The sequence below is a fragment of the Oncorhynchus masou genome, chromosome 15 (genome assembly GCF_036934945.1).
Source record: "Oncorhynchus masou masou isolate Uvic2021 chromosome 15, UVic_Omas_1.1, whole genome shotgun sequence".
NCBI lineage: Eukaryota > Metazoa > Chordata > Actinopteri > Salmoniformes > Salmonidae > Oncorhynchus > Oncorhynchus masou.
The window spans coordinates 53082292-53094651 of NC_088226.1; the positions used below are offsets into that span (position 1 = coordinate 53082292).

The following is a 12360-nucleotide window of genomic DNA, read 5'->3' on the forward strand; positions in this document are numbered from 1 at the left end:
CCTCAAGCTGGGAAAGGTTTGAAAAGCAGCCGAAAATGCTAAAAAAAGTTCTAGGGCAGTAGGGTGGTGGAAACACGAAGCACTTGAGACAGTCAATACAATTTTAAAATGTCATATAACCTTCACTGTACCTGTAACAGTTATTTATTTACCCTGGGTCTTCGATACACAACACTAGATGCTATCTGACTCTTGCATGTGTATGGGTTCAATGTCAATGTGGTCTCTGAAAGTCTAAAACATTACAAAGAGATATCTTGTATGTATATTTAAACAGTGTATCCTTTATCCAGAATCAGTCACCTCAGTCTTTACCCCAGTGATCTGCCTCCTATTGAGAAGAACTTTCAAGTGCCTTCATAGAAAATGACTATAAGAATCCTAAACTATTCAGGTGAAACTACACTAGTTGTGATGTTGCCAAAAATGCAAGCAGAAAAATAATATCCATATAGTATTTACAAGTCATCTTCAATATGAAGATTCATTTAAATTCATTTTTTCATTTAATCTATTTTATTTTAATATATACAGTACCAGTCAAATGTTTGGATACACCAACTCATTCAATAATTATTTTAAATATATATTTACTACATTGTAGAATAACAGTGAAGTCATCAAAACTATGAAATAACACATATGGAATCACGTAGTAACCAAAAAAGCGTTAAACAAATGAAATTATATTTTATATTTGAAAGACACTGTGGTTGGAACCAAAAATCTCAAAATGGGACTCATCCGACCAAAGGACAGATTTTCACTGATGTCCATTGCTTGTGTTATTTGGCCCAAGAAAGTCTCTTCTTATTATTGGTGTCCTTTAATAGTGGTTTCTTTGCAGCAATTTGACAATGAAGGCCTGATTCATGCAATCTCCTCTGAACAGTTGATGTTAAGATGTGTATGTTACTTGAACTCAGTGAAGCATTTATTTGGGCTGCAAACTGACGTGTAGTTAACTCTATCTATCAATCTGAGGTGCAATTAACTCTAATTAACTTATCCTCTGCAGCAGAGGTAACTCTGGGTCTTCCTTTCCTGTGGCGGACCTCATGAGAGCCAGTTTCATCATAGCACTTGATGAAACTTTCAAAATTCTTGACATTTTCCGGATTGACTGACCTTCATGTCTTAAAGTAATGATGGACTGTTGTTTCTCTTTGCTTATTTGAGCTGTTCTTGCCATAATATGTACTTGGTCTTTTACCAAATAGGGTTATCTTCTGTATACCTTGTCACAACACAACTGATTGGGTTAGACACATTAAGAAGGAAATAAATTCCACAAATCAACTTTTAACAAGGTACACCTGTTCATTGAAATGCATTCCAGGTGACTACCTCATGAAGCTGAAAGAAAGAGTGACAATCGTGTGCAAAGCTGTCATCAAGGCAAAGGGTGGCTACATTGAAGAATCTCAAATCTTAAATATATTTAGATTTTTTCAACACTTTTTTGGTTACTACATGATTCCATATGTGCTATTTCATAGTTTTGATGTCTTCACTATTATTCAACAATGTAGTGTAACGGCTCTCGTTTGTAGAATGAAGAGTGGACCAAGGCGCAGCATGGTAGGCATACATCGTCTTTTTATTGATGACACCAAAACAAAATAACAAAGACAAAAAACGAAAGAGCACAGTTCTGTAAGGCTAAGAAACTAAACAGAAAACAAGATCCCACAAAACCCAAAAGGAAAATGACAACTTACAGTGGGGCAAAAAATTATTTAGTCAGCCACCAATTGTGCAAGTTCTCCCACATAAAACGATGAGAGAGGCCTGTAATTTTCATCATAGGTACACTTCAACTATGACAGACAAAATGAGAAGAAAAATCCAGAAAATCACATTGTAGGATTTTTAACTAATTTATTTGCAAATTATGGTGGAAAATAAGTATTTGGTCACCTACAAACAAGCAAGATTTCTGGCTCTCACAGACCTGTAACTTTTTCTTTAAGAGGCTCCTCTGTCCTCCACTCGTTACCTGTATTAATGGCACCTGTTTGAACTTGTTATCAGTATAAAAGACATCTGTCCACAACCTCAAACAGTCACACTCCAAACTCCACTATGGCCAAGACGAAAGAGCTGTCAAAGGACACCAGAAACAAACTTGTAGACCTGCACCAGGCTCGGAAGACTGAATCTGCAATAGGTAAGCAGATTGGTTTGAAGAAATCAACTGTGGGAGCAATTATTAGGAAATGGAAGACATACAAGACCACTGATAATCTCCCTCGATCTGGGGCTCCACGCAAGATCTCACCCTGTGGGGTCAAAATGATCACAAGAACGGTGAGCAAAAATCCCAGAACCACACGGGGGGACCTAGTGAATGACCTGCAGAGAGCTGGGACCAAAGTAACAAAGCCTACCATCAGTAGCACACTACGCCGCCAGGGACTCAAATCCTGCAGTGCCAGACGTGTCCCCCTGCTTAAGCCAGTACATGTCCAGGCCCGTCTGAAGTTTGCTAGAGAGCATTTGGATGATCCAGAAGAAGATTGGGAGAATGTCATATGGTCAGATGAAACCAAAATATAACTTCTTGGTAACAAGTCAACTCATCATGTTTGGAGGACAAAGAATGCTGAGTTGCATCCAAAGAACACCATACCTACTGTGAAGCACGGGGGTGAGAAACTCATGCTTTGGGGATGTTTTTCTGCAAAGGGACCAGGACGACTGATCCGTGTAAAGGAAAGAATGAATGGGGCCAGGTATCCTGAGATTTTGAGTGAAAACCTCCTTCCATCAGCAAGGTCATTGAAGATGAAACGTGGCTGGGTCTTTCAACATGACAATGATCCCAAACACACCGCCCGGGCAACGAAGGAGTGGCTTTGTAAGAAGCATTTCAAGGTCCCGGAGTGTCCTAGCCAGTCTCCAGATCTCAACCCCATAGAAAATCTTTGGAGGGAGTTGAAATTCCTTGTTGCCCAGCAACAGCCCCAAAACATCACTGCTCTAGAGGAGATCTGCATGGAGGAATGGGCCAAAATACCAGCAACAGTGTGTGAAAACCTTGTGAAGACTTACAGAAAACGTTTGACCTCTGTCATTGCCAACAAGGGGTATATAACAAAGTATTGAGATAAACTTTTGTTATTGACCAAATACTTATTTTCCACCAACATTTGCAAATAAATTAATTAAAAGTCCTACAATGGGATTTTCAGATTTTTTTCTCATTTTGTCTGTCATAGTTGATGAAAATTATAGGCATCTCTCATCTCTTTAAGTGGGGGAACTTGCACAATTGACAATTGGTGGCTGACTAAATACTTTTTTGCCCCGCTGTAAATATGTTATCCCCAATAATTGACAACAATAGACAGCTGCCTCTGATTGGGAACCACACTCGGCCAAAAAAAAGATAGAGAATAATAAGGATCTCTAAGGTCCTCCCCACCCAAAGGTGTGGACTCCGGCCGCAAACCTGACCCTATAGGGGAGGGTCCGGGTGGGCATCTACTCTCAGTGGGGGCTCCGGTGGGGCTCCAGTGCAGGACGCAGACCCCTCTCTGCTTGAGGCTTCCCCCACTTTGGTGGCGCCTCTGATGCAGGGATCGTTGCCGGGACCTCCGCACCGTAGATCATCGATGCAGGCTCCGGACTGAGGACCGTCGCTGGAGGCTCCGGGCTGGGGACCGTCGCTGCAGGCTCCGGACTGGGGACCGTCGCTGCAGGCTCCGGACAGGGGACCGTCGCTGCAGGCTCCGGACAGGGGACCGTCGCTGCAGGCTCCGGACTGGGGACCGTCGCTGCAGGCTCCGGACTGGGGACCGTCGCTGCAGGCTCCGGACTGGGGACCGTCGCTGCAGGCTCCGGACTGGGGACCGTCGCTGCAGGCTCCGGACTGGGAACCGTCGCTGCAGGCTCCGGAATGGGAACCGTCGCTGCAGGCTCCGGACTGGGAACCGTCGCTGCAGGCTCCGGACTGGGAACCGTCGCTGCAGGCTCCGGACTGGGAACAGTCGCTGCAGGCTCCGGACTGGGAACAGTCGCTGCAGGCTCCGGACTGGGAACAGTCGCTGCAGGCTCCGGACTGGGAACAGTCGCTGCAGGCTCCGGACTGGGAACAGTCGCTGCAGGCTCCGGACTGGGAACAGTCGCTGCAGGCTCCGGACTGGGGACCGTCGCTGGAGGCTCCTTTCCCTGGCTCATCACTGCAGGCTCCGTGCCATGGATCATCACTGCAGGCTCCGGGCCATGGATCATCACTGGAGACTTCGTGCCATGGATCATCACTGGAGGCTTTGGCCATGGATCATTACTGGAGGCTTCGGGCCATGGATCATCACTGGAGGCTTGGTACGTGGAGCCGAAAAAGGTCTCATCAGACTTAGGAGACATACTGGAAGCCTGGTACGTGGAGCTGCCACAACGCGTCCTGGCTGGATACCCACTTTAGCTCGGTGAGTGTGGAGAGCTGGCACAAGCCGTACTGGGTTGTGCTGGCGAACTGGGGATACCGTGCGTAGAGCTGGCGCAGGATATCCTGGGCCGAAGAGATGCACCGGAGACCAGGAGCGCTGAGCGGGCACAATCCGTCCTGGCTGAATGCCCACTCTAGCACGACTCTAGCACGGAAACTGCAGGGAGCTGGAACAGAGCGCACCGGGCTGTGAATGCGCACTGGAGACACAGTGCGCATCACCGCATAACACGGTGCTTGACCGGTCACACGCTCACCACGGTGAGCACGTGGAGTTGGCTCAGGTCTAAACCCTGACTCAATCTCCCTGTGTGCGCCCTCCCCAAAAAATTGGGAGCTGCCTCTCGGGCTTCTGTTGATGACTTAACTCCTCGTATCATTGCCGTTCCTCCCTCTCTGCCTCCATCTGCTCCCTTGGATGGCGATACTCCCCGGCCCACGTCCAGGGCCCTTCTCCATCCAGGATTTCCTCCCATGTCCACTCCTCCTGGCCATGCTGCTTGGTCCATTTTTGTTGGGATCTTCTGTAACGGCTCTCGTTTGTAGAATGAAGAGTGGACCAAGGTGCAGCGTGGTAGGCGTACATTGTCTTTTTATTGATGACACCAAAACAAAATAACAAAGACAAAAAACGAAAGCGCACAGTTCTGTAAAGCTAATAAACTAAACAGAAAGCAAGATCCCACAAAACCCAAAAGGAAAATGAGAGACAAAGACAGCTGCCTCTGATTGGGAACCACGCTCGGCCAAAAACAAAGAAATAGAAAACATAGACTTTCCCACCCGAGTCACACCCTGACCTACCCAAACATAGAGAATAATAAGGATCTCTAAGGTCAGGGCGTGACATGTAGACAATAGAAGAAAAACCCTTGAATGAGTAGGTGTCTCCAAACCTTTGACTAGTTCTGTACCCTTTTGTTTGTTTTTCCAATCTGGGTGACACTATTTGATGGTGTCCTTTGGCCAAGTCAACCCATTGATCCTCATAAAGTAGCACCATTTTTTAAAATATATTTTCTTTTAGCATTTTATGACCATCTGTCATAGCAAGCAAACAGACACCCTTGCTCTTTTGCTTGCTCTCTTCTTCAGCAAAAAAGAAGCCAACTTTATAGACTACCTTAACTGAACCATTGAAGTTGTCCTGAGGCAGAATCTTATCTTCTACCCCTTTGTATCTTCGGTTAACTCTCTTTACCTAGGTGTGGAGAGTGTGTGTTGGGAGTGGGCATGCTGTTATGTATGTGCCACATGGTCGTTCTCTGAATCAGGTTAGTGTCTCCACCCTAGTGTATTCTTTAGGGTCATCAGGAGTTTTCATATGGGCTCCCTGGTGGGTTGTCTCTGGGTGGTGGTAGCGCACCCTGTGGTCAGGCCATGGAGGTGGGGGACTGGGCCATCTGGTCCCTCATAGACTGGACACTGCTCAGGATCTTCTTCTGATGGCCGGCCAGGGTCACTCCTATCCTCAACAGGTCTCTGACAAACAAGAGGAACAAATCAAATCAAATGTTATTTGTCACATGTGGCGAATACAACAGGTGTTGACCTTACCGTGAAATGCTTACTTACAAGCCCTTAACAAACAATGCAGTTTTAAGGAAATATACAACAACAAGGTTGAGGGGTGGAGGTGTTCACAGTAGAGTACCTCATGTCTGTGAGTTCTCTCTTGGATGGAATTATTGGGCTATGGATATTGTGGATGAACAAATACATGCACAAACATTACCACACCATGCACAAAGACAATAGTATAATTTTTTCTGCTTGAGGCAGAGCAGAGAGAAACATATAGAGCCTGTTTCCAGCGCAGTATACAATGTGCCAGATATACTCCCTGCTAGAGATAAGCACAATATCTGCTCACTGTTCCCATTCATATGGTAATATAGTTTTTCTATTTACAATGGTAAGCGCAGAATGGACATAATTAGTTGAGGGCTGCTGGGGACTGTTGCTGACTTGTACAGTAGCCGACATCTATTTGATCAATCTGAACAACCAAAGGAAAGGCAATCCTTTGTCCTTCTAAAAAAATACATTTTAGTTGTGCCACTCTATCAAATCAAAGTGATTAGTAAGACGGAGAGACCTTGCCAATGTAGATCTATCCACAGCTCTGAATGCCTGGTGGATTTGAAGTATGACAGGCCTGATCTCCTATGTTTACTGAGGGATTATTCCTGTCTGAGCCAGAAGCATGATTCACATTATTCTGACATCTGAGACAGCTTTTTGAAGGTAGATGTGTGACTGCAATGGCCTGCCTTGCTGGTTGGCTGTCTCAGTGAACCTGATTGAAAATGTATTTCAGCCTGTCCCATTACGCTACAACTACAAGAGTGCAAATCTAATTATAGGGGGATAATACTTCTGAGACCTTCTGTAATCTGTGACAAATGTGTATGTGTGTGTGTATTCCACGACTGCTAGTGGAACATTCTTCCAGAGTAATTTTGGGAACCATCTGCCTATTCAAGGGCTGACCAAATGTTGTATTGCTACAGTGAATAGTGATAGGAGGGCTTTGCTGTTTGGTACTGTATCTCCTGAGACTCCTGATAAGATGGAAAATTAGGTGGGTGAGATGATGACATTGGGCCTCAGAACTTACTCTGAGCTGATCTGAGCCACCAGGGGTAGGGAGGTGAAGCCAGAGCCCAGGAAAGTGTCTCTGTACTGCCCCATCTTGATGGCACCTAGCCAGTCCTCCACAGAGGTGAAGGTGGTGAAGTCTGGAATGGAGCGGTCTAGCAGGGGCTGAGAAGGCCTGTTGAGAAAAAGAGGACAGAAGAGAGGGATGAAACAGTGAAGTGATGTGAAAGAGGGGTGAAAAGGAGACAGGGTACATAAAAAGGAGAAACCTTGTAAAAGTTGATCAGTAATATACAGTAGTCTATGTGCTCGGAATGTGCACTATGAGTACTGTTACGAGTCAAGGCATTTCTTGCAGACGTACACTGCAGTGATGGTGGCCACAGCTTTGAGGCTGATAGGGTTGCGGATCATCTTGTCCAGTGTGTTGACGATGTCAGTGAATTTGGGCCGGGCGTTTCTGTCTTTCTGCCAGCAGTCCAGCATCAGCTGGTGTAGTGCTGTGGGGCAGTCCATGGGAGGGGGCAGACGGTAGTCTTGCTCTATGGCATTGATCACCTACATGAGGAGGAGAGGAGAAAGAGATAGCACATTACAAAACAGGAAAGGAAGAAAACAGAGAGGGACTGTAAAGGCAGATCTCCTCTTCGTCTGAAGAGGAGTAAGGATCGGACCAAGATGCAGCGTGGTAAGTGTCCATAACTTTAATCAAAGAAAGCACTGAACACTGAATGCAAAAATAACAAAAGAAACGTGAAGAAACGAAACCGAAACAGTACCGTGTGGCGACAAACACTGACACAGGAACAGGAACAATCACCCACAAAATACCCAAAGAATATGGCTGCCTAAATATGGTTCTCAATCAGAGACAACGATAGACAGCTGCCTCTAATTGAGAACCAATCTAGGCAACTATAGACTTACAAAACACCTAGATAGGAAACACCTCCATAAACATACAAAACCCATTGACAAGACAAAAACACATACATCACCCATGTCACACCTTGACCTAACCAAAATAACAAAGAAAACAAAGAATACTAAGGTCTGGGTGTGACAGGGACATAGATGAGGTCACACTAACAGCATAGACTAAATGGATGGACAAAGGTGTTGGTGGAAAATGGAAAATGGTCATATTGGTTTTGAAAAGCTTGGTATAACGTTCTATGGATCATGGAAGAGTTCATAACCAATTGACAAAGGTTTTTGATGCGCTGTATGCTTCCAGACACCTGCAACTGAACTGCTTCCAGATTGAAGGTTTCAGAACACTGGAACAGAGCAGTGGAATCCAACTTTAATAGGATTTCATTGGCACAGTTCCAATGATACCATCATATCCAACTTAAGCCTCTCACCAGCTTGGCACTGCTTGGCCCTGTATAAGACCAAGCTTTGTGGTTGTGTAAACACTGGCTACACAGAGAGGAAAAATACACCAAAAACAATGTGTAAAGCTTTGCTTAACTACGCAGAAATGTGCACTCTTAGTAACCCTGGGATTTTCACTCTACCTCCAAATTTGTCAATCAAAAGTTACAGTAACATCGCATCTGATTAATCAATTTTCTCTATCAATACGATCCTCGGCAGATTTTCCCTGGTCTCTGTGTAGCAGCTGAACTGCAGGCAGAACAATGGAAACCGCAGCTGATAATTGTTTTAAAAAACGTGACGTCTGAAGGGATTTTGATATATGCCCATTCCCTGATTCCCCTTTTATCAGAGAGAGAGTGGTCCACCAGACATCCGTCAATCACCACACCATAAAAGAACAGAAAGCTTTGCCATAGCGACTGGCAGCAGCCAGCTTCCTTGCAGGCACTGGGGACTGATTGCTTGTAAAACAGAAAAAAAGGAGAGAGTGAGAATTTAATGAACTGCAGCTATATACCCAGAGCTGGGTCTTTGTTAAGAAATTTTCCCCCGCCCCCTAACTATTCAGCCTTGATTGCAGGAGAGTGGCAGGCAAGAGAGTTACTGTCTAGGGATTCACTATAGGAGATCTCGTTAGTGGCTGGGGCAGGACTATTGTAAACCGGGAGCCGTGCTGTCAACAATAATCTTCTTTACCTACAATTGTCCAGCATCTCTAGGTGGGTTACTTCAAGGATTTACAGAGTGCTGTGCTGATGGACACAGCAGTGCCGCTACACAGGGTCTGAATGACAACTGCACAGAACTAGAGAGCTTGGCAGACAGGCAGATCCACAACAATTCTGCAGTGTAATATTTGCTATGGCGATTTGAGGAGACCAGTCCCAGCTAGTACATAATGTTCTGAGAACCATATGTTTCTTAGAGCTTGGTGAGAGCGTGGTTGTCCCATGGTTATTTTGCATACAACCTTCCCACAACTTGTTGAGAATGGTGCAGGATAGTTTCTTGGCTTTGAACATTCTCAGTTTAACAGTTGTTAAAGTACTATGTGAATTTCACCAGGTTCATATATTAATATGTCATGTTGATTTGTTATTATGCATGCCTGCATCCTGGGAGAAGGGGAGTGTGTACTTACGTTCTGCCCTGCGTGCTCGTGCTCAAATCATTTTGATGCACTATGAGAGGTAGGCTTTTTCTGTCGTATTCAGAAAAGTTTGATTCTTTTAAGCACACACAGTGTTTTGTTCATGAATAATGTTGTATATTTAGAGGTTACTCATAAGTGGATGGTATTGTTAAGATGCACTTGTAATTGGACCTTTTAGGATGATATCAACATTCTGAATTCAACATGTGGTTAATAGCTAGCTAAGGTATTAGCAGGCTGGCTACTGTATGTGTGAACGATGGCTAGCTCCTCGAATGATCCCAGTCCCTTGTATTGTGCATCTGTTGTAGAAAGAGGCAACGATTCGCAGAACATTTGTGCTCCACAAATGTTTTATTTCCTTTTGGATGCAGGTATATGGTTTTATCTATGTAAAATATGTTATGTATAATAAGTAGAGGCTGTACTATTTTTTGTATTCAAACATAATTTTGATGCACTGTGAGAGAAAGAGGCGACAATTCGCAGAACATATGTTTTCTTTTCTTTTGGATGCAGATGCAGGATGCAGAGAGTGAATTCTGCTTGACAAGTTAGGGAGAGGCGGGACGCAAATGTCTCAACTGGCCAATTGCCAGGGAAAATGCAGAGCGCCAGATTCAAATAAAATACTATAAAATTCAAACTTTCATTAAATCACACATGTAAGATACTCAATTAAAGCCACACTCGTTGTGAATCCAGCCAACATGTCAGATTTTAAAAATGCTTTTCGGCAAAAGCATAAGAAGGTATTATCTGATAGCCTGCACCATCTGCACCAACAGTAAACAAAGGGGTTAGCATATTTCAACCCTGCAGGTGCTACACAAAACGCTGAAATAAAATATAAAACATGCATTACCTTTGACGAGCTTCTTTTGTTGGCACTCCAATATGTCCCATAAACATCACAATTGGTCCTTTATTACAAAATATTTCAAAAGTTGACTATAAACTTTGCCAAAATATTTCAAACTACTTTTGTAATACAACTTTAGGTATTTTTAAACGTTAATAATCAATCAAATTGTAGACGGGGCAATCTGTGTTCAATACAGGAATGAAAACAAACCAGTGCCACTTTTCACGTCTTGCGCAACTCACAAAAGTGTACCCAGTTCCTAGTTGGCCTACTTCTTCATTGCACAAAGGAATAACCTCAACCAAATTCCAAAGACTGGTGACATCCAGTGGAAGCGATAGTAACTGTAAACAGGTTCCTAAGAAATATCCCTGGCAATGACAGGTCAGGGAACAGAGAGAGGCAAAAAAATATATATAATTCTGAACAGTTAGTCCTCTGGGTTTTGCCTGCTACAAGTGCTGTTATACTCACAGACATGATTCAAACAGTTTTAGAAACTTCCGACTGTGTTCTATCCAAATCTAAAAATAATATGCATATCTTATATTCTTGGCATGAGTAGCAGGAAGTTGAAATTGGGCACGCTGTCCTGCACGCTATTTATCCAAAAGTGAAAATTCTGTCCCCCTAGCCCCAAGAGTATTTATGAGTGCTTGTTTCTTTTGAAATGGGGTCTGGTTAAATAGACTAAATTAACGGCTTCGTATGCGTAAAAAAACATAACATGATAGGTCCATCCTGGTGGCGCAATGAATTTATTCCATGGACATACAAATGGAGATTCAGTGAATATACAAATCTCATTGATTTATCAAGACCAGTCCCCATGCTTGTCTCAGAGCAGCGCAAAACTGTGCTAAAATAGTTGTAGGCTATTGCTTTAAATCCTATTGCTTTCCATCTTCAATATGCTATTTAAATAAATAAGACCTACCCCACTTTTAACGGCACATTACTCAACACCAGTGAGACTCATGTCGTCTACAGTAGACCTACAGTATATAATATAGAAAAAACATGATGTGACTCTCCACCGATAATTACATATAGAGGATTGGAGGATATTTCTGTAATTCAGTTGTCAGGACCCGGTTACGAACCTGGGTCTCCGGAGTGAGAAACAGTCAACCAACTGAGCCACGAATAGTCAGCAGAACCCAGAAGATGAGGCAGACACAGCAGTACTTAAGACGGTGTATTTAATAAAGTAAAAAGGAGAAGTCCTTAAATACAAAAATGGCAAATCCAAAAGGTGGTAGGAATAGCACAAAAAAGCCTCAAGAGATACTCAAAAACAAAAACAGAATTCCACAAGAGCATCCACCGGAATCGACAAGAATACACAGAACACTAGGGCTGGGTGCTAACATACAAACACAGAGCACAGAACTGAGGGAAACTAAGGGTTTAAATACAATCAGGGGAAACGAGGCACAGGTGCAAATAATAATGGGGAACAAGGGAAAAAACATAAGGTCAAAAAGCACAATGGGGGCATCTAGTGACCAAAACCCGGAACAACCCTGGCCAAATCCTGACATCAGTGATATTTATTCCCATCGTAAATCGTTATAGATCCATAACTAAACAAACATCGGCATTTTGAAAGAGTATTTTATCATTATGTTATTAACGAAAGCATGAAGATGCCATTATTAGTTACATTCTTTTAGTTTGAACGTGCAGACTGGCGCTAAGAGCAGCGGAAACGTTTCCCTTGTCAGTGCCATTGCCAGTGTGGCGGGGTGGGGGTCCAACACCCCCCTTCCTCCTCCTCCCTTCCCCATGGGCTAGGTTGGTCTTCTATGCGCGGCTCTGTGGCCCATGCCCTCGTGCCTTGAACCTCGCACGCTTTCAGTGGATACAGCTGGAGAACTGCAAGGCAATCCCATTGTACAC

At 43.9% G+C, this 12360-nt stretch overlaps 2 protein-coding genes across 2 annotated transcripts in view; both read right to left on the bottom strand.

Moving 5' to 3' along the window:
- The window catches only part of LOC135556878 (brain acid soluble protein 1-like), a 41889-nt gene extending 37607 nt beyond the window's left edge, over window positions 1–4282 (bottom strand). Inside the window, exons 1-2 of the mRNA XM_064990295.1 lie at window positions 4099–4282; window positions 3491–3705 (exon numbers count right to left, since the gene is read on the bottom strand). Of these exons, the coding sequence (XP_064846367.1) occupies window positions 3491–3705; window positions 4099–4282 (399 nt within the window). The remainder of the gene's footprint in view (window positions 1–3490; window positions 3706–4098) is intronic.
- A 1154-nt stretch (window positions 4283–5436) lies between these two features.
- LOC135556435 (ephrin type-B receptor 1-like) overlaps window positions 5437–12360 on the bottom strand; it is a 180997-nt gene continuing 174073 nt past the window's right edge. Inside the window, exons 14-16 of the mRNA XM_064989642.1 lie at window positions 7419–7612; window positions 7074–7229; window positions 5437–5935 (exon numbers count right to left, since the gene is read on the bottom strand). Of these exons, the coding sequence (XP_064845714.1) occupies window positions 5827–5935; window positions 7074–7229; window positions 7419–7612 (459 nt within the window). The 3' untranslated portion in view covers window positions 5437–5826. The remainder of the gene's footprint in view (window positions 5936–7073; window positions 7230–7418; window positions 7613–12360) is intronic.